This window comes from Prionailurus bengalensis, chromosome A1 (assembly GCF_016509475.1).
Source record: "Prionailurus bengalensis isolate Pbe53 chromosome A1, Fcat_Pben_1.1_paternal_pri, whole genome shotgun sequence".
NCBI classification, from domain to species: domain Eukaryota; kingdom Metazoa; phylum Chordata; class Mammalia; order Carnivora; family Felidae; genus Prionailurus; species Prionailurus bengalensis.
Window position 1 is genome coordinate 240,071,831 of NC_057343.1, and position 21,714 is coordinate 240,093,544.

Consider the following 21,714-nt stretch of genomic DNA (forward strand, 5'->3'; position numbering starts at 1 on the left):
GGGGGCGGGCCTGCGCCACGCGGCCGTGACCTCAGGCGGCCCATCGGGGGCACGGCCACCAGCCTGTCCTCCTCACGGTGGCCGTGGAGGTGCACAGGGCGTTCACCGTGCAGAAGGGCGTGGTCTTCGTGCAGACGGGGGACAAACGTCCAGGGAGGGACCGGGTGGCCTCTGGTGTCCTGTCCACTCCTAAGCCACGTTCATTTTCCGGAGACTGAGTGCAAACTTCTGGCCGGTGGCACGTGTCCCTCTTCCGGGGACGAGCACACGAGCGGAAGGCCCACCTCACCCCTGCACGCCCGTGTCCCAGAAGGACTCCCCAAGGGGGGCGAGTGTCAGGGGTCAGGGCCGGGGGTGGAGGCGCCTCTCTTGCTTCGAGCGCCCACCGGCACCGCAGGCAGCGGGGGGACGGTGTGACGCCCACAGCACGGGGGAGGGGTGGGCTCGAGGGGGACGGGCAGGCGCAGCAGACTCAGCCCGGGCCACCCGCTGAGGCTCCGGACCCGTGGACGCCCCGTGGACGCCTGCGGGACAGGCGGGGACCCCGGTGGACGCACTTCCAGGGGCTCCTTTCTGGGTGGGAGGGGGAGTGAGAAGGCGAGGGGAGGGTGTAGCCCCCGCCCAGCCCACCTGACCTCTGACCTCACAGGGCGCCGCAGCCTGCCCTTCACAGGGCCTCTCACCACGCCCCGGGCTCCGCGGACACGGCGACGTGGACGTGGCGTCCACGTGGCGCCCCCCAGCCAGACCCGCAGTCCACGCCGCCCGGAGCGACTGGGGCTCCACCGTCTGCTCATCCCTCTGCCTCCAGACAACGTTTAGGCCGAGAATATGAAATGGCGATTTATTTAGACCGGTACACGTGATGCCCACGAGACCTGCGTTTCCAACAACTTGCAGAGACGCCGAGTCTGTGAGCAAGGCACTGGCCGGGGGTGGGACGACCGGATGATCCCCCCCAGGTCACACCCCCAGAATCCTCTCCACACGCCCCAGGGGGCAGCGCACGGACCGGTTACTGCAACTGTGTTCTCACAGCGGGGGTGGGAAGGCTTCGGGGAGAGGCCGAGGGGAGGGTGGAGGCCGGAGCGGGGCGGGGGTCCCGGGAAGGCCCGGCACGCGGGGCTGCAAGCCAGCCGCCCGCACCGCCCCGAGGATTCCCCAGGTGACGGCACAGGACTGGACACGCCCCGATGTTTGGAGGTTCGTAGCGGGGGCTGCAGGGCTCCGCTCCGTGGTCACTGCCAGATGGGAGGCGATGGGACAGGGATGTCGCGGTGGGGGGGGGGACTCGGCGCCAGGACCCAGGTCCCCACCCCTGCCCAGGGGATCCTCAGAAAGTCCAGTTTAACTTAAGTCTCCAGGCTTTTTCTGTGGAGGGTGGAGGCGACCAGCCCATTAAGAAAACCACCCCAGGGGGCGCCTGGGTGGTTCAGTTGGTTAAGCGTCCGACTTCAGCTCAGGTCACGATCTCACGGTCCGTGAGTTCGAGCCCCGCGTCGGGCTCTGGGCTGATGGCTCAGAGCCTGGAGCCTGCTTCCGATTCTGTGTCTCCCTCTCTCTCTGCCCCTCCCCCATTCATGCTCTGTCTCTCTGTCTCAAAAAAAAAAAAAAAAGAAAACCACCCCAAGTGCCACGTGACTGAGACTGGCTGTCGAATCCCAGAAAACAACCTTCACGAGACAGGGAGGGAAGAGCCAGAGCCCGACTTCACTGAGTGGCACCGAGCGGTTAGGCCTCCCGGTCCTTGCCGTGCTCGGGACCGTGGACTGTCCTCGACCGTGGTGGCCATGGCCGAGTTACCGTATAACTGGCCTTTCCAACACCTGGCTACGCGTTCATGCGGTTCACTTCCTTTTAAGGAAAACACAAAGGTGGTTTCCGCCTCAGCCCGGGCCCAGCTGAGCTCCGTCTAACTGCTCATCTACCTGCGGTGGCAGAAGCAATGATTAACTGGCTTGGAACTCACTGGAATTCACCGAGCTGGCACTTTGCCAGAGCTCGGAGCTTGCAGGGGGGGGGGGGGGGGGGCAGTGGCATGGTCAGGCCTCCGAAGGACCCAGCCGAGTCTTCTCAGGCTCACAGCCAAGGGGCCTGAGGAGGGCCATCCTCAGGTGGGGCACCAGTGTCCCGACCTCACAGGTACCTCCTAGGTCAAGGGTCGACAGCAAGGTGAAGGTGGGTGGCAACGAGGCCGGTCCTGAGGGGTGCAGGCGAGCAGTGCAGACGCGGCCTCCCCAGGACGCCGCAGCTCCAACTGTCCTCGGAGCGTGTGCACACAAACATGTATGCACGTATTTATACTCGTGCACACAATACATTATACACATGCCCACCCTGTACTCATGCACGTGTACACACACACATTTCAACATATATACACACACAGGCATGCACACGTGCTCACATACACCCCCCCACGCTCACATGTATATACGTGCACTTGTGTATATGCTCAAGTGTACACGCACACACATGCACACATACACACGTGCACACATGTACACACGTGCCTATGCGTGCACACACATGTACACACAGTATGCACATGCATACACTCATCTGTGCACACATACACACCCACACGTGTATATACACACACACGCACACACTTTCAAGCGTGTGGCCTGGACTCCCCCCTCACTCCGACGGCCACACGCCCTGGGCCAGGCCGTTTAGTACTTCAGGTCCCCGTTGATGGAGGTCGTGGACACCCTGCTGACCAGCCCCTGGCGGTCCCCCCGTCTCTGGCAGCGGTTCCTGATGAGCTTGTAGATGGCGAAGACGGGGATGGCCAGGCAGGGCACCCCAGCCACGATGACCACCACGGCATACACCCAGCCTGGGTACGTGACCTTCTGGGATTTAGGAAACTCCTCCTGGGGAGAGAGCAGGGGTGACAGCCGCATGTACAGCCCCGTAGGTCACCTCCCGGCCCTCGTGGCAGAGGGGAGGGGCACCCTGGGCTCCCGACCCCACAGGGAGCAAGACCCCCTCTGCTGCAGCCCCTCGGCTCACATAGGCAGGGTCCCAGACGCTGTAGATCAGCTCCTCGTTGACCTTGACCACAAAGAAGAACAGGAAAATGACCAGCATAAGCAGTGGACTGACCACCCTCCACGTGACTTGCCAGAAGATGTTGGGCTTGTGGCCAATCATGAACTCGATGTCCCTGCTGAACCTGGACACGGAGATGGGAGGAAAGCTGTCACCGGGACGCGGCCAGGCCTACGATCCCCTCAAGGCCGAGGGCGGCTGGCCTGTCCAGCCCAGACAGACGTCACCGTCTGCAGCCACAGCCTGGCCTTTCCTCTGACCGGAGTCCCGGCCGTCCCTGTGCACAGAGACCTGCCACCCCAGGGACTAGCCTCTGGAGGCCCAAGGCGCCACCGCCCAGGGCTCCAGCCCGCAGACTTGCCACATGGAGGTCCGGGCAGGCCTCGCTGAGCAGGGTTAGAGCTCCGGGGACGAAGGGCAGGCTGGGAGGCCGTCCCGTCCCAGCCTCCCTGCAGGGCAGCGGCTCCACAGCTGGACAGCCTCCACCCCCCCACCCCCCCCCACCCCACCCCACCCCCGCCCTGGGCCGGACTGCCTTCTGCACCAGAGCCTGCGTTCCGTAGAAATGAGCGTGGCGCCCGCGGAGCGTGGCCACGAGCTGCCCAGGACACAGAGAATCCAGAGGACATTTCTGGGAAGGTACCGCTGCCCAGGCCTCAGCCCCAGGCTGGACCCAGCAGGGCCAGGGAGGCCGTGGTGTGTCTCCTCTGTGCCGGTCCGTCCCCCCGTGTGTCGTGCAGCGACCCCCACGAGCGTCCGGCTCCGCGCCGTCCCGGGGCGCTCACAGATGGCCGTGCCCTCATTCACTCGGTCACGGGCCTGCATCACAACTCTCTTCCCCGAGTCTGCTAGAGCAGTGAGCCGGGGCGCGTTCCTCGGTGGCCCCCCGGCTGGTTCGAAGCGTGTTATGTCCCAGCGCGGGCAAGCTCTCGCGGGTACAGAGGCTGCATCCCGACATCGGCGTGCCTCCCAGGGCTCGTGCGTGCGCACTGGTGCCGGACACCGGCCGGCGGTCTCTGAGGCCCCGGTGAGCCCGGCCCCTGGCGAGGGCACCTCGGCCTCGTTCTGGGCCCCGGCTCACCTCCAAGCGGGGCGTGATGCCCTGAGCGTCTGGCTGAGCAGACCACTGACAGGCCCACTCACCACCTCTCTTCACCTGGGGCTCCGTCTGGCTGCGTGGCACCGTCTCCCCTAGAAAGGCCCAGAGCACCCGCGCCACGGAGCTCCCCTGGCCACGCGCCCCTAGTTGTAGTGAAGCACACAGCACCGCCCCCTCCCGGGCCGGCAGCCCCGGGGCCCCACAGGGAAGCCTTGCTCCCCACGGCGAGCGCCCTGCCCCGGCCGCGTCCAGCTCTCACTTCCGCTGCTCGCGCCCCGGCCCCGCGGCTACTCAGCCCCTCCTGATCCACCTGCGCCCGCGTCTCATGTAGTTCAGGCTTCGCGGCCTGTGAGACACGACAGTGCTTCGCCTCCGTGTGGCACAGCTGTCCTCAGTTAGGAATTTTCTTTTTTTTTTTTAATTTTTTTTTTTTTTTACGTTTATTCATATTTGAGACAGAGCATGAGCCGAGGGGTGGGCAGAGAGAGAGGGAGACACAGAATCCGAAACAGGCTCCAGGCTCTGAGCTGTCAGCACAGAGCCCAATGCGGGACTCGAACCCACGGACCATGAGATCATGACCTGAGCTGAAGTCGGCCGCTCAACCGACTGAGCCACCCAGGCGCCCCTCAGTTAGGAATTTTCAATCGCATGGTCAGACCGGAGGGGTCTGTTTCTGGGTGGTTGCCGATTCCTCTCTCCCACCCCCAAGACTGCGTGCTCATCTGTGCTGGGTCTGGATGCACCCACGGCTGGAAGTTCACACGGCTCCGGGCGGCCCGTCTCCTCTGCCCACGGCCCCGCCGACCCATTCCCCGTGCGCTCTCCAGGGACATGCACGCCCGGCCCCGCGTCACACACGCCCGTCTCCCCGTGCCCCGAGCGCGGGAACTTCCTGCCTCCCTCTTACCTGTCCACACCGTACACGTAGACCACGGCAAACATCTCGCAGAAGGCGATGATGAGCAGCGGGATGGAACCGGCGTAGCTGTCCAGCAGGGACAGCCAGTACTGGCCCGAGTTCAGCGTGAAGATGAACGCGATCAGGTACGTCCCCAGGCAGATGAGGCCTTCGGGACAGAGAACACGGCTGCTGCGGACCCAGGCCCCGCGCCCCGGCCGAGGCTGCAGCCTGGAGGCTGTCCCGGCCCCACATACCTGTGAGCAGCTCTTTGGGCCACTTTTCGGGGATGATCTTGAGGTCCTGCAGGGGCACGACCACGCCCTCCATGTTGCCAAACATGGACGACAGGCCCAGGCAGAAGAGCATGATGAAGAAGAGGACGGACCACAGCGGGGACACAGGCATTTTGGTGATGGCCTCCGTGAAGACGATGAAGGCCAGCCCCGTGCCCTCCACGCCCTGCAGGGTGGGCAGCTCCATCAGCGAGGCACACGCCCTCCCGAGGGCCCCTGTCCTTCCCCGTCCCTGCACCTGCTGAACACCCCTCCTCCGCCCCCCGCACAAGGAAAGCGCTGATTTCAGCCACCCGGGAAAACCACCAGAACTCATCTCTTGGGCCCAACTGCATTTTTAAAAGCTGACTGAGTTCAAACACCAGGAAGTGGGTGGCACTGCTTGGCAGCAGTCAGGGCCCCACGCGGCCCAGACGGACATGTGGCAGGCACGGCAGACCGTCTGCTCGCTGACAGGTGTCACCCCACAGGACGCTTCCTGAGCCGCTCCCCACACAGCTGGGCTCAGAGCCCGGGATGTCTTTACTAGCCTGAGCACGCGTCCCAAACAGACGCCCTAGGGCTGTGAGCAGTGGGCCAGGCTGTGCGCGCCGACGGGCTTGCGGACGCAGAAGTGCCAGGGCTCCGCGTGGCACCCCGGCTGACCCCGTGCCCCTGCCTTTGGCCCCACGTGGGTCAGTGAGACCTCTGCCTTGGCTCCTCCCTCCAGGCGGCGGGTGTTCCTGGTGGGGCTGAGAGGCTAAGTCGGGAGCCCGGGGCCCCCGTGTTCCCTGCAGGTCACGGGCTCCGGTCCCGGGGACCCACTCAGAAGTCAGGGACCCCAAAGTAACTTCACGGCATCTACATGAGTCTGTGGAAAACGTGCCGCTGCCCTCCACACACCAGCTCCGCCCTGCGGGGCGAGCCAGGACTTCGGGAGGACGTGGTAGCGAAGGGCAGCGGTGCGCCCATGTGAGGAAACTCAGGATGACCGGGCGAGCCCAGCCAGCCTCGGGGCACAGACTGCAGCAAAACCAGAGGCAGACGCAGCAGCCTGGTGGCCTGGGGCTGGGGATGGGGCGGCGGGGACCCACTGCTGATGGAAAACTCGTGGCCAGGGCCCTGGCGGCATGTGGCATGCCCCCAAATACCGTGCAGCTCCAGATAAGAAAATTGCAGAATTAAAACTGATAAATCCGGGCTCATAAACCTTAACGATATGGAAACATCACTCATCGTTAAAATTGGACTTAGAGGGGCGCCCAGGTGGCCCGGTCAGTTGCGCGTCGACCTCGGCTCGGGCCGTGATCTCGCAGTTTGTGAATTCGAACCCCACGTCACACTCTGTGCAGACAGCCTATCCGTGCAGAGATTGCTTTGGATCCTCCGTCCCCCTCTCTCTGCCCCTTCCTACCTTGCGCTCCCCCAAAAAGAAGATATTAAAAACGTGTCTTTAATAAAAGAGAAAAGAAGACTGGAGTTCAAAGGCAGTGGCACAGCAGAGCAGATCTGCAGCTGTACTGAGATGCGTCAGCCTCCCCGAGTGACACACGCCAATCAAGCGAGGTTGTGGGACGGTTACAAGGACACTGGCGTTTTTGTAGGAGGAACTATAGTAAAAGTGGCCCACGGAGGGTTTTCACGTGTCTGACGTGAGGCACTGGAGGAGGCCGGGCCCGTGGGCCCCGGGCTCGCAGGGGAAGCTCGGCGCCCGCCCGCCCCCTGCCCCCAGAGCCCGAACCGCAGGGGCGCCACCCAAGGCACCGACCTCCGAGAGGAAGGAGTTCATGTCGCAGGTCTGGAAATGCAGTTTCGCGTAGGCCTCGGGCTCCGTGGCATTGAACCACTGCTGCACCTCCGCGAAGTTCTCCTGCGTCACGTTGCCCTCAGGCAGGTCGAAGCCGTTGATAAGCGTCAGGATGTTCCTGGAAGAGAGCCAGGCTGGCTGCAGGCCCGGGGGCGGGGGGGGGGGGGCTCCCTGGAGGCAGTTTGCAAGCTCCTCAGGGCAGGCGAGCCACCTACGTGTTGAAGCAGTCGTCGAAGCGCTCGGTGGCACGGAAGCCGATGATGGAGTAGACCACGGTGGCCGCGTACACGGACGTGAAGCCGTTGATGACCGACACGATCACCGAGTCCCTCTCACAGTTGTTGCTGCAGTGAGAGCACTGGCTGGTCACTGACGGCCGGGGACGCCCGCCCGGCCCGTGTCGGCGCTCAGCGAAGACGGCGCAGCTGCGTCCCGACCCCGCTCTGCCCTTCTGCCACTTCCCCACGCCCCCATAGCCGCCAGTCCTGGAGACCCCGGGTTCAAATCCCTACTCCCCTGGGTCGTGAGGCCTCGAGGTGCTGGGCTTGGCCAGGACCCCCAACTCCCCCTGGACGCCCAAAGCCCCCCTGCAGCCCAGAGGGCCCAGAACATGGCCCCTGACCTCCCACCCCCACCCGCCGATGCTAACACCCTCCTTCCAGATGCTTCTGATGGCCGGCATCAGAAAGTGGGATAATAAGGTGTTGGCGAGGGTGTGGAAAAATCAGGCCCGCCACGGGACGGCTGGGTGAACACAGCGTGCCCATCCACACACCGGGCGTGTCTCGGTCGTGGGAGGAAGCACGCCCCGACACAGGCTGCAGCAGGGCCGGACCCCAAGGACATGGTGCGGTGACGGAAACCAGACGCAGAGGACGGCTCCCGGGTGTCCGTGCCCTCGAAACAGCCCAAGAGGCGGCGGCTGGCTCAGGGGAGGGGGCACGGGGCTCCCTGGGGCGGGCGGCATCTGCAGGGCCTGGAGGCGGCAGTGGCACGACCCTGGGAACGTGGGAGCCCAGCGGGCTAACGGCCCGGGTGGGGGGCGGGGGGAGCATGTCCTGTCCCGCCCAGCACCACGGCCCCTCCCCCTCCGCGTCTGCTCCCGAGGCTCGCTCGGCTCTCTGCTGGACCACTGGTCCCAACCCGATGGTCCTGGAGACCCTGGAGGTTTGGGCCCCTGCCGTGTGGGTGTCGGCCTGGGCTGGGCTGCAGGGACGGGCGCCCCTGGGGGTCCTGGGTGCCTGGGGGCGAGGGGGGTTGAACTCCAGGGCTCAGGGTCACGGAGACCGAGGCGCCAAGGGGAGGCTGGGTCGTAAACGGGCCTCACTGGAGGGACCCCCCCTGGTGAAAGCCCTCCGGAGTCACCAGCCTGCCTCTATGCACCCTGTGGCCACCCACACTGCTGGGACCCAGGTCCCTGTACCCACCGCCCCGCCCTTGGTAGGGAGGCCCGCCCACACTCACTGCACAGAGTTGTAGCTGGAGAAGGAGATGAGACCCCCGAAGGCCAGCGAGAAGGAGTAGAAGACCTGAGCCCCCGCGTCCAGCCAGGTGACCGGGTTGGCCAGCTCCGTGACCTGTGGCAGGACAGAGACCCCTCAGCCTCACTCCCAAGGTGTTGGCTGACACACGGCCCGGTGGCGGCCACCCTCTGTCCACACAGCTGTACTTGAGCAGATGGGCCCCTGACGCCCCCAGCCGGGCCACCCCCTGCCTCTGAGCGGACCTCAGGGGACTCACGTTGGGTGTGAAGAGAAACACGATACCACTGGTGGCTCCCTTCAGTGTCAGACCCCGGATGAGAAAGATGGTCAGGACGACGTAGGGCAGTGTTGAGGTGACGTACACGGCCTGTGGGCGGGGCAGGTGCAGGGGGGTGGGAAGAGAGGGCTGCGGGTTAGGACCCCCTCCCGGGTGCCCCTGGCCCCCAGACTCCAGGCAGGGAGGTGTGCCCGGCCCTCCACTTCCCAGCGTTCTGCGTGACCGTGACCATCTGGTGCCTCCCGACTGGGGATACCGTGGGTCCCACGGCTTCCTGAGCACGTGAGCAGCAGAGGCCCCGCCCAGACAGCGGTGGGGGGGAGGGGTCACGACCCTCCCAGCGGCTGAAGGTGCACGGGCGCCCCCCAGCCCCGCGGGCACCTTGCCGGTGGTCTCGATGCCGCGGATGGTGCACACGTAGAGCACGCTCCAGGCACAGGTCAGGCAGAGCAGGACCCACCACTGCACGGAGCCGGAGTCGCTGATGGAGGTGGAGATGTTGAGGGTCTCCCGGTACCAGAAATAGTCCACGGAGGAGCTGCGCGCGCACTCCTCCACGTAGCCTGGGGGCGGGCACTCGCACACATCAGAGCGGGCACGGGGCGCGAGCCAAGGTGGGGAACAGGGGGACCGGGACCCGAGCCAGGAGAAACACAGGTCGTGTTTTTGAGACATTGACAGCGGGGACGTTGTATGTGCCCGTGCACACCCACACACGCACACCCGCACACACACCCATACACGCGCACATGCGCACACGCACACCCACACACCCATGCACACACACCCGCACACCCACACACCCGCATGCCCACACGTGTACACCCACACCCGCACACCCACGCATGCACACCCACACCCGCACACACGCGCATGCACACCCACACCCGCACATACGCGCATGCGGGTACATGCACACGCGTACCCACAAACGCACGCCTACGCATGCACGCGTACACCCGCACACCCACACCCGCACATGCACACCCACATATGCATATGCACCCACACACGGTGCACATTCACACAAATATGTGCACACGAGTGTACCTGCACGTAAACACACCTCCCATGCATACATGCGTGCACACGCACTCAGACCTATGTGTACATGCGCATATGCACACCCACACACGTGTGCATGTGGGGGGTGTGCACCCGGGCCTTGACTGCCTGCCCTCTCCCTCTCGTCCCTGCTGCGGGCAGACAAGAACCCCGCAGGCTTGGCCCGGGGAGGGCTCAGGACGCCGTCCCAACAACGTCGGGGAGCGGCTTCCGGGACACCCCACGCACATCCCCCCGGCAACTCAGAACCCCACGCGCGGCTGCGCTCGCTGCAAGGCCCAGGCGGATGGGCAGCACCCCCTTCCTGGGCCGCACCGCCCCTCCTCACGGGGAAGCCACCATTTTTGAGGGCTTTTCTCCTGCAACGTGCCCTGCTTTTAATGCCCTGTTGCCTTAAGTGTGCCCTGGGTTTTGCCCGACCTGAGCTCCAGGCATCCAAAATCTGGAAAACCAGAGGGCGAGTGTCCGTGGACGGTCAGCCCGCGTGATCAAAGGTGCGGCCTCCCCACCCTGCTGGTGGCAGCTCCCCAGCTCCCCGGCCCTGCCCAGGGCTCACCTGTCTTGTTGGCGTTGAGCGGACACTCACTCCAGGGCAGGGGGTCCTGGAAGGAGTTGAAGAAGTACCACATGACCCAGGCGATGATGGTGTTGTAGTAGAGGCCCACCATGAAGGACACGAACATGGACGCGATGCCTGGAGGGACCAGACCGTCACTGCTCAGGAGTGGGGGTCACTGCCGGGCGAGGGGTCAGTGCCGGGCGAGGGGTCAGTGCCGGGCGAGGGGTCACTGGTGGGCTAGGGGTCAGTGCCGGGCGAGGGGTCACTGGTGGGCTAGGGGTCAGTGCCGGGCGAGGGGTCACTGCTGGGTGAGGGTCAGTGCCGGGCGAGTGGTCACTGCCGGGTGAAGGGTCACTGCCGGGCGAGGGGTCAGTGCCGGCTGAGGGGTCACTGGTGGGCGAGGGGTCAGTGCCGGGCGAGGGGTCACTGGTGGGCGAGGGGTCAGTGCCGGGCGAGGGGTCACTGGTGGGCGAGGGGTAAGTGCCGGGCGAGGGGTCACTGCCGGGTGAGGGGTCAGTGCCGGGCGAGGGGTCACTGCCAGGCGAGGGGTCAGTGCTGGGCGAGGGGTCACTGGTGGGTGAGGGGTCAGTGCTGGGGTGAGGGGTCAGTGCCGGGCGAGGGGTCAGTGCCGGGTGAGGGGTCAGTGCCGGGCGAGGGGTCACTGGTGGGCGAGGGGTCAGTGCTGGGCGAGGGGTCAGTGCCGGGCGAGGGGTCACTGGTGGGCGAGGGGTCAGTGCCGGGCGAGGGGTCACTGCCGGGCGAGGGGTCAGTGCTGGGCGAGGGGTCACTGGTGGGCAAGGGGTCAGTGCCGGGCGAGGGGTCACTGCTGGGTGAGAGGTCAGTGCCGGGCGAGGGGTCACTGCTGGGTGAAGGGTCAGTGCCGGGCGAGGGGTCACTGGTGGGCGAGGGGTCAGTGCCGGGCGAGGGATCAGTGCCAGGCGAGAGGTCAGTGCTGGGCAAGGGGTCACTGGTGGGCGAGGGGTCAGTGCCGGGTGAGGTGTCAGTGCCGGGCGAGAGGTCAGTGCTGGGCAAGGGGTCACTGGTGGGTGAGGGGTCAGTGCTGGGGTGAAGGGTCAGTGCCGGGCAAGGGGTCACTGCTGGGTGATGGGTCAGTGCCGGGCGAGTGGTCAGTGCCGGGCAAGGGGTCAGTGCCGGGCGAGGGGTCACTGGTAGGCGAGGGGTCACTGCTGGGTAAGGGGTCAGTACCGGGCAAGGGGTCACTGGTGGGCGAGGGGTCAGTGCCAGGTGAGGTGTCACTGCTGGGGTGAGAGGTCAGTGCCGGGCAAGGGGTCACTGCCGGGTGAGGGGTCAGTGCTGGGGTTAAGGGTCAGTGCCAGGCAAGAGGTCAGTGCCGGCTGAGGGGTCACTGGTGGGTGAGGGGTCACTGGTGGGCCAGGGGTCACTGCCGGTCGAGTGGTCAGTGCTGGGCGAGGGGTCACTGCTGGGTGAAGGGTTAGTGCTGGGTGAGGGGGGGGTCGTTGCTGGGGTGAGTGGTCAGTGCCGGGAGAGGGGTCACTGCTGGGTGAGGGGTCACTGCTGGGGTGAGGGGTCAGTGCCGGGCGAGGGGTCACTGCCGGGTGAGGGGTCAGTGCCGGGTGAGGGGTCAGTGCCGGGTGACGAGTCACTGCTGGGCGAGGGGTCACTGCTGGGCGAGGGAGCAGTGCCGGGTGAGGGGTCACTGCTGGGTGAGGGGTTAGTGCCGGATGAGGGGTCACTGCTGGGGGAGGAATCAGTGCTGGGGTGAGGGGTCAGTGCCAGGCGAGGGGTCACTGCTGGGGGAGGAATCAGTGCTGGGCTGAGGGGTCAGTGCCAGGCGAGGGGTCACTCCTGGGTGAGGGGTCAGTGCCGGGCGAAGGGTCACTGCTGGGTGAGGGGTTAGTGCCGGGTGAGGGGTCACTGCTGGGTGTGGTGTCAGTGCTGTAGTGAGGGGTCAGTGCCCGGCGAGGGGTCACTGCTGGGTGAGGGGTCAGTGCCGGGCGAGGGGTCACTGCTGGGTGAGGGGTCAGTGCCGGGCGAGGGGTCACTGCTGGGTGTGGTGTCAGTGCTGTAGTGAGGGGTCAGTGCCGGGCGAGGGGTCACTGCCGGGTGAGGGGTCAGTGCCGGGTGAGGGGTCAGTGCCGGGTGACGAGTCACTGCTGGGCGAGGGGTCACTGCTGGGCGAGGGAGCAGTGCCGGGTGAGGGGTCACTGCTGGGTGAGGGGTCAGTGCCAGGCGAGGGGTCACTCCTGGGTGAGGGGTCAGTGCCGGGCGAAGGGTCACTGCTGGGTGAGGGGTTAGTGCCGGGTGAGGGGTCACTGCTGGGTGTGGTGTCAGTGCTGTAGTGAGGGGTCAGTGCCCGGCGAGGGGTCACTGCTGGGTGAGGGGTCAGTGCCGGGCGAGGGGTCACTGCTGGGTGAGGGGTCAGTGCCGGGCGAGGGGTCACTGCTGGGTGTGGTGTCAGTGCTGTAGTGAGGGGTCAGTGCCGGGCGAGGGGTCACTGCCGGGTGAGGGGTCAGTGCCGGGTGAGGGGTCAGTGCCGGGTGACGAGTCACTGCTGGGCGAGGGGTCACTGCTGGGCGAGGGAGCAGTGCCGGGTGAGGGGTCACTGCTGGGTGAGGGGTCAGTGCCAGGCGAGGGGTCACTCCTGGGTGAGGGGTCAGTGCCGGGCGAAGGGTCACTGCTGGGTGAGGGGTTAGTGCCGGGTGAGGGGTCACTGCTGGGTGTGGTGTCAGTGCTGTAGTGAGGGGTCAGTGCCCGGCGAGGGGTCACTGCTGGGTGAGGGGTCAGTGCCGGGCGAGGGGTCACTGCTGGCTGAGGGGTCAGTGCTGGGGCGAGGGGTCAGTGCCAGCCGAGGGGTCAGTGCCGGTTGAGGTGTCACTGCTGGGAGGAACCTCCTTGCTGACCGTAAGGAGTGGACGGAGGAAACTTGGAGAGCAAGAGTGTGGCCTCAGCAGTCAGCCCAGCTCCGGGCCATCCAGCCACTGCCGAGCCCTGATCAGGGCAGGGAGTCGGCAGGGGCGGGGTCTCTACTCTCCCCGTGCGTCTACACCCTCCAACCCGCTGGGCGCCTGGGGACCCAGGATGGTGTCCGCTGCCCCGCTGGCCCCTGGCGGCCAGCAGTGACCCAGGCCCTGACCTGAGCTTGTAAGGAGGGGTCTGCGAAGGCCCGGGGGGCGGGGCCCAAGCGCTGGGCCCCTCCTCTCCCTGAAATCAGGCAGTGAAGGCGGGGAAGGAAGGAGGGGCGCCTGCTGCCAATACGGGACCGGCAGAGCCGCAGAGCCGGCGGCGCACCTACGCCCTTCAGGGCCGGGTGGATGGAGCTCCAGACGCCCACGCTCCCCTTCCGCAGCCTCTGCCCGATGGCGAACTCCAGGTGCAGCAGGGGGATGCCCTCCACGACCAGCAGGATGAGGAACGGGATCATGAAGGCCCCTGTGTGGGCAGAAGCGGCAGCGTGTCAGAGGACGGCTCACGGGAGGGCGACGGGCCACCCCTGGCGACGCAGGCGTTTGTAGGAAGCACCTGCAGAGACACAAACTCGGGAGCTTCCCGACCACAAGGCCACGAGCACCGCCGCGCAGGGAGCCACCACGCCCCACCTCCCGACGGTGGCGTCCGTGGGCGTGACGGCAGCCCCCGGAATCAGCGGAGGCGTCCGCGTGCCGGGGGGGGGAGCCGGGTGCGAGGGTCAGAGGGGAGAGGTCACGGGAGCGGAGGGTTCAGACACCGACCCGGGGGGAGTGCACGCCGGGGTCCTTGATCTGAGCCTCGGGAGGCTAGCTGGGGAACACTGAGGGCCTCGGAAGGCCCTGACCCGGAGCTGCGACCACATGAGGGGATGCAGGGACCCCCGGGACTGGGGGCACCAGGACCAGGCTGGCTCAGCGCAGGACGGCAGGTTGAGACGGGAAATTAGTGAAGGCGGCGGGCTCGGGGCCCCTGGGCCGCTCCCTCCTCAGGCCGAGCTCGACCTAGCAGAGACCGGCACAGCCGAGGTCAGCAGAGCGTGAACTTCGGGCCAGGTCGCAGCTGCGCCGCAGGGACTCCTGACGAGGGTCTGGACACACCGATGGCTTCAGGACTGACTGGTGCGTTCGACGGGGGGCGGGGGAGGGGCGAGCATTCGGTCCCTCTCCTGGGCCATCTCTGCCAGCATCAGCCTATACCCCCTCTGCCCTGGGTTCGCTCCCTGCCTCTTTCTCCTCTGCGGGGGCCCTTGTGTTGGGAGGGACAGCCCCCCCGCCCCCCGCACGGAGCCCAGTGGCGCTCCCACCCCGCAGTGGGCCATCCTTGGTCTGCGTGCTGGACTGCCTGAGTGGCCTCCCTCCCAACGCGGGGCTCCAGGGACAGGCCCCTTCGGATGCCGAGGTCAAAATTCCAGGACAGCAAGGGGCATGGGCCACGACTGGGGATGTGGCCCTCAAGGTGACAATGACAGAAAATCAAAGAGCGAGGACGGGCACGGGGAACGGAAGACCCACCAGCTGGATCCCCTTGGGTCTGGGGGCCCAGCCCGGGCCACAGGCTCACGGGCAGGGGCCACCTACACCCCACCAGGACCTGCTCACTGGGTCACCGTGTCACCGTGTCCGTGAGGGTTAAGATAAAATAAAAGAGCTGCCTCTCCAACGTTTCCTTAGGGGCTTGATTTGAATCTCTAAGCGGGGCGCCTGGGAGCTCGGCCGGTCAAAGGTCCAACATCAGCTCAGGCCAGGATCTCGCTGTGAGTCCGAGCCCTGCGTCAGGCTCGCTGCTGTCAGCACGGAGCCCACTTTGGATACCCTGCCCCCCTCTCTTTCTGTCCTCCCGCCACCTCGCGTGCTTTATCTCTCTCAAAAATAAACATTTTTTTTTAAATAAAAGAGAGAAAGAAAAAATCTCTGAGCAAAATTACCAAGAAAACAAGTCCATTTGGGGACAAGGCTCCAGAATGTCCTTCAATCTCCCGTTTTCTCATGACGCCACTTTCACCCACCAGCCTTCCGGTCCCTCCATCCCCATCGAGAAACTCCTGTTCATCCTGGGAAACCCCATTCGGATAGCCCCTCTGCCAGGAAGCCACCTGGGTTCTCCTGGTGCCCTCCCTCACACAAGCTCCTCCAGGTGGGCGGCTCCCCTGAGTGTGAGGCTCCGCCCCGGTGGGCCCAGTCAGCGGGGGAAGGGGGGAGGAGAGGTCAGGCACATGCCCACTCCACCCCCAAAATGAGCTGTCTGTGCCCCCATGTTGTGGGGCCCAACCCAGCGAGGCAGGCGGGTCTGCCTACCCAGTACCCCGGCCCGGGGCAGTGTCCAGCCTGGAGCAGCCCCTCCGCCCCATGCTCTTTCCAGGGATGAGAATGTTCTCCAGCAAGGCCAAGAGCTCTTTACAGATTAGGCCCCGGGGGATACGTGGCTTTTTTTTTTTTTTTTTTTAAACCCAGCTACTTCTTTCCTTCCCGTGGGTAAAGGTGGAGGAAGCAGGGAAGGGCAGAGGAGGGAGAGCGGCCAGCAGGCACCGTGGCGCCCGGATGTGGTTCCAAAGGTCCCTGGAGACGGGCGTCCCTGTGCTGCCCAGGCTTCCGCACCGGTGGACACGCGTGCACACACACGCAGAGGCAGCCCGCTGCACGGGGGAGGGGTGGACGGCACCCAAGGGGGACAGACCCGCTGGTGCGGAAGCACGGCTTGCTTTCTAAGGAACCGGGAAACAGGGCGGGGAGTCTGGAGACCCACGGGAGGGCCAGTTGTGTTAGTCCTGAGGGGTAACCACACTCTCAACAGGCCGCCAGGGGCTTTGTGGGATGTGGGTGGCACTCATCACGGAATTGGTCCCGGGAAACTGGCATCATTTCCCCAGGCTCCCGTAGGCGATGGCGACAGATGTGCGGGTGGGGGACCAGCCTCCCAGGACACTGCCTGCCTCCCCCAGGGTCCCTCGCCTCCATCCCTGTCACTGTCATCCTGAAGGCAGATGTGGATTGCTGCCCCCCACACCCCCACCCCCGGGCCTTCCCGCCTTCCGTCCACAGTCCAGACCAGACTGAACTCTCCAGAAATCACCCAAACGCCGGAGAGCCATCTTGGGCGAGCAGTTCTGCCCTCCCTGCCCCTGGGGACTGCACCTTAGAGCCCGTGCCCAGGTCCTTTCCAGGCCCGGGAGGACAGCACGGGGTCACCATGGCCAAGGCACAGAGGGCGATACCATCTGAGCTCACAGAGGAGGAAACTCCTAAAGAGAAGTGCACCCGGAGACGCGTCTGACATGTGGCAGCAGTGACTCTGGGGGAGGGGACAGACAGGGACCCTTGGAGGAGTTCCTGATGCCAGCTCTGGGCTCCACTCATGTGCCCCTGCCCAGCACCCCCACCCAGGCCCAGGTCCACACATGGGTTTCCTCCTAGGACAGCGTGACCCACAAACCCTGCAGCACCTTCCCATACCCACCCCAGTCCCACCCCAGTCCCACCCCAGTCCCACCCTAATCCCATTTGCATCCTATTCCCACCCCACCCCCCTCCGATGCTCTCTCCTGCCCCAGGAAGCTTCCCTGTGAGAGCGCCTGCCCGGTGCCCGCTCTGGGTCAGGGCGTGGGGTGGCTGTGTGCCACCCCACCATGTGATGTGGGGATAAACCTGCCCTTCAGGGCTCGTGGACCTGTGTCACTTGCAGGCGAGCACAGAGCCCGGTGCCCAACTCCCACTGAGGTGGGACGAGCACTAGCCAAACACAGCCCCCTGAGGTGGTGCAGGCGGAGGACACAGCCCACCCGGGAACCACCTGCACCTGCGCCCTTCACAGCGCTGCCCCGGAGACCCCAGTCAGAGAGACCCAGCGTTGGGGACCTTTCGAGTGACCACACAGTCTCCTAACGCCATGCGCCAGAGGGGGCACTGCACGTGGGTGCACGCGCGCGTGGGTGAGTGGGTGTGTGCATGCATGCATACGTGCGTGTGTGGGTGCACGGGCGTGTGAATGTGTGTGTGGGTGCCTACCGTGTGCGCGCGTGTTGTGTGGGTGTTGCGCGGCTGTGCGGGGGCGTGTGTGCACACGCGTGGGTGTGGGCTGCCCGCGTGTGTAGGTGCGTACAGTGTGCACGCATTGAGAGCGTGGGTGCGTGCGCACGTGGGCATGTGCGTCAGTGCGTGATGTGTGCGCGCAGGTGTGTCGGGTGGGTGCGTGCGTGCGCACCGCCGCGGCCACAGCGGATACAGCAGAACGTTGTCGGCCGAATCGAAATCAGGGTCCGGGATGTCGTTTTGTCTACTTTTCTGCCTTTTTTTCCCCCAAAATATAAAGTTAAAAATAAAGTAAATGAATATTTGTCGTACTTTGCAAATTACCCAAAAGTCCTGAAGTAGTTGGAGGCATGTTACGTCTTCACGGAACCAGCTCCCTCAAGTCACGCCACCCCCCCACCCCTTACAGCTGGGGCCGCAGGCGTGGGAGGCGTCGCGCGGAGGGTCACCGGCTGCGGTCACGTCCCTGCGGCCCTCCGCCTCCTGGGCTCCGCTGGCCTCCCGGTGGGCGTGGGTGGCCTGGACGGGACAGAGCGTGAGCCACGGAGGGTCCCAGAGCTCAGAGGTCGGACCCCCAGCCCCGCCGCCAGCGTGGAACCTCGCTGTGGGGGCGCAGGGCAGGCCTCCGCTCCCCGGGCTGACTGGGGGACAGCCCCGTCAGTCTGCAGGGTCTGGGGGCACGGTTCCCGCGGGTGAATACAGCACCGGGACCGCAGTGCAGGGGTGCAGCCAGCCCCTTCCCTGTCCAGGGGGCAGGAAATCTGCGGGGTGCTGGGCTCCCAGTTACAAGTGAGCAGGAGCAGGCTGGGACCCTCTCTTAGGGTGGCCCTGGGGGGCACGTGAGCGGGAAGTCCCAGAAGGAAGGGGCAGCGGCCCCAGAGGCAGCTGGGAGGCAGGCTCACGGACGGACCGCAGAGGCTGCACTGCTGGGGCCCCTCCTCCCTCCGGCTCCCCCTGTGCTGTGGCTGCCGCTTCCGCTTCCGCTTCCAGAGTCGGAAGCTGGACCAGGGGTCTGTGAGACACACCCTCCCAGACCTTGGGAAGCTCAACCCTGGGAAATTCAGGGCCCCTGAGGCTGACCCAGGAACGGGCACTTCTGCCTTTCCCGGGGATGCTTTTAGACCACAAAGCCCAGGTGAGAGCCTGCGGGTGCTTCAGCGTAAGAAGCAAACAGCCCCGCAAACACATCACTGGGGCGCCCCGTCCCCGGGACAGCCAGCCCGCTCTGCACAGCCCGTCTCCCCAGTGAGCACCTGCCCCTGCCCCTGCCCCAGACCCCTCCTTGTTTACAGCTCAGCCCCAGCCCAGGGTTCCCCAGGGCTGCGGCACCCCTCCCTGGGCCCAGGGCCCGGCCGCGGACTCGTGGGGGTTCCGTCCCTGTCGCCCACGGGGACCGGAGGCGGGTGAAGCGAAGATGGTGAGGACACAGAGCCAGCACCACAGGGCTGGGGGAGAGGGAGAGGGGCAGCCTCGGCCTGTGGAAGGAGACCCCTGCGGTCCAGGCAAGGCCCTCCAAGGCCTCTGGGGGTGGCAGGGCGGCCTGAAGTCAGGGAGTCCTTCTGTGGGTCGCCTGCTCCCGGCCCAGCTCCCTCCTCTGTCCAGGCAGGAGTGCGGTGCCCGCGTGGTGGCCCTGCGAAGGGCTGTCCCCCGCTGCCCCTCCCGCTCTCAGAGAGGGGGCTCCATCCAGAGGCGTGGCCGGTTCCCCTCAGACCCCTCACACCCAGGTCAGGTGTGCTCTTCGAGGACGCACACAGACGCTTGGACGCGCGGGTCCGGGCGGCAGACATCCCTCGCCGGCCCCACGAGCCAAGAGCAGAGCGCTGTGGGGGCCCGGACCGCCCTGCAACCCTGCCCAGCCCTGCCCCCGCTGCGGACGTGGAGGCTGAATCCACAGGGGAGGCAGGTGGCACTCCAGGGGGACGGCGTGTGTGACCACGGCCCCCGGGGACTCCTCCCCCTCCCTGCGAATGGGCTCCTCGGTCCGGGGCCCCATCCCGTTGTTCACAGGCGGACCCCCTTCCAGCCCGGGGCTCACCTCCGCCGTGGCTCTGGCACAGGTAGGGGAAGCGCCACACGTTGCCCAGGCCCACGCAGAAGCCCACGCAGGTGAGCATGTACTGGGCCTTGTTGTCCCACTGGGGCCGGGAGCCGGCCTCCTTGGCCTCGATGCTCTCCAGCTGGTCCAGGGACGGGATCCGGTCCTCCAGGCCCGGGTTGGGCAACACGAGCCTCACCATGGTGGTCGCAGGGCCGGTCCCTGGTGGCCCAGGCGGGTCGGGAGCCAGAGGGCGAGTGGCCGCAGGCCCAGAGCCCCAGCACTTTATAGGGAACCTTTGGCACCTCGCCCCGAGCACCTGGCGTCAGCAGATCTGGAGGTGAGTCCGCCCCAACTGTTAATGCCTTATCTGTGGAGGCGCCGCAGACCCTCGGGACTGCCCCACAGGCGCTGGCCGGCCCCGCCCACTGAGCAAACGCAGCCGCCAAGGCTCCCGCCCCCAGGGTGCTCCCGAGGCTGGGTCCCCCCCCCGCAGGACACCGCTGCTCTCCAGACCCTGGGATGCTCGGCTCACCGCCACACTCCCCAGCGGCAGAAGGAGGTGGGGCGGCCCCCCCCTCCCCGGCTCTCTCTGCCAGCAGGCTATGTGTGGGGCCATCCCTGCCCCGCCCCACCCCGTCCAGGGCCGCGAGGTGGACCTGGGCCCTGGGAGCAGCCCACTGCCCTGCTCGCTCGGAGTTTGGAGCTGCCTGGACCCCTCCGGGCCCCGAGCACCAGGCTCTAACCAGCCTCCCAGGGAGCTTTGGGTCCCCGCTGGCATCTGGGTACCGAGGCCCCTTCAGATGCGGGGTGCCTGTAGGTGGACCCCTGGGACCCACAGCAGCCCCCAGGGCGCTCGGCTCCCCGGGTCATCACCCGGCTGTCCCCCAGCCTCTCAGGGCAGCTGCGGGATTTCTGTCCTACCCAGTGCCGGGCATGGGGCGGCCCCGAGAGGGGTGGGGGGACGGCAGTGGGAAGCGGGGTTCCATTGCGGTCAAGCAGGGAGGCTGGGGGGGCCCGCAGCACACGCAGAGAGCGTCGTAGCCTCCACCTGGTGCCCTCTGGCCCCGGGTGCCCTCCAGCCCAGCCTGGCCTCTAGCCTGGGAGAGCAAGGGAAGAGCCCCACCCGAGGGTTATGACGGCCAAGCCGATCCTGAAGGCAGAGCGGAGTTTGGGACAAAGTTAGTGTGGGTGGGGGCGTGCCCACCAGCGATCTGCACCTGGCAGTCCTTCCGGCCCGCTGCCACTTTTCCTGGGGTCACTGACCAGGCCACACCCAGCCCCCTCGGGGCCGTTCCCTCGGGAGCTCCCTTCACTGGCCTGCGGGGTCGGCTGGGTGCAGAGCCCTCTCTGATGGCCCTGTTGACCGGCCTCCACTCCCACCCGGTCCTTCCCAGAGGGATGGGCTCTGTCGCTGGGAGTCCTTTGCTTATCTGTCTCCCCGGTGACCCGCTCCACTGGACAATAACGTCCCTTCCGGCCCGGGGCTGCCTGACCCCGACCCCACCCCACTTGACTGGTTCATGCTGACCTTCGAGGAACAATCCAGGGAAGGCGGGTGAGGGTCACTCGGGAGGGGTGAGTCAGGAGTCCGACCTTTGCCCTTAGGACAGGGGGCCTGGGGAAGGGTGGAGGCCGGAAGGGAGGAATCAGGTTAGAATTTAGGTGCATCCGGTTCCTGAGACGAGAGCAGGACAGGCAGACAGATGCCACCGCAGAGACAGAGACGGAGAGACAGAGGGACAGAGGGGGAGATAGACAGAGGGAGAGACGGAGACCGGGACAGAGGGGCAGAAACAGAGGGAGAGACACAGGGACAGAGACAGAGGGAGAGACAGAGACAGAGGGAGAGACAGAGGAACAGAAGGGGAGACAGAGACAGAGGGACAGAGACAGAGGAGAAACAGAGGGAGAGACACAGGAACAGAGACAGAGACAGAGGGAGAGACGGAGACAGGGACAGAGGGACAGAGACAGAGGGAGAGGCACAGGAACAGAGAAAGAGGAAGTGACAGAGACAGAGGGAGAGACAGAGGAACAGAAGGGGAGACAGAGACAGAGGGAGAGACAGAGACATGGACAGAGGGAGAGACACAGGAACAGAGACAGAGACAGGGAGAGATGGACAGAAGGGGAGACAGAGACAGAGGGAGAGACAGAGACAGGGACAGAGGGGCAGAG

The 21,714-nt window shown here is 65.8% G+C and overlaps 1 protein-coding gene across 1 annotated transcript; it reads right to left on the reverse strand.

Annotated features, from left to right (window-relative positions):
* Positions 1–1,524: 1,524 nt before the first annotated feature.
* SLC6A19 (solute carrier family 6 member 19) lies at positions 1,525–19,958 on the reverse strand. The gene is made up of 12 exons (XM_043601717.1): positions 19,534–19,958; positions 13,795–13,935; positions 10,522–10,659; positions 9,282–9,463; positions 8,880–8,990; positions 8,604–8,716; positions 7,355–7,483; positions 7,101–7,257; positions 5,315–5,519; positions 5,067–5,226; positions 3,019–3,181; positions 1,525–2,879 (listed from the first exon to the last, which is right to left on the reverse strand). Exons 1-12 carry the CDS (start codon positions 19,733–19,735, stop codon positions 2,676–2,678), a joined length of 1,905 nt encoding a protein of 634 aa, XP_043457652.1. The 5' UTR covers positions 19,736–19,958; the 3' UTR covers positions 1,525–2,675.
* Between the last annotated feature and the right edge of the window lie 1,756 nt (positions 19,959–21,714).

Bases quoted from the DNA above. Each gene is read 5' to 3' on its own strand.
- SLC6A19 (XM_043601717.1), bottom strand. From the start codon at position 19,735: ATGGTGAGGCTCGTGTTGCCCAACCCGGGCCTGGAGGACCGGATCCCG. The intron at 5,227-5,314 runs GTATGTGGGGCC...TCTGTCCCGAAG, and splicing joins GCCCAAAGAGCTGCTCACAG to GCCTCATCTGCCTGGGGACG. The intron at 2,880-3,018 runs GTGAGCCGAGGG...CTCTCTCCCCAG, and splicing joins GCGTCTGGGACCCTGCCTAT to GAGGAGTTTCCTAAATCCCA.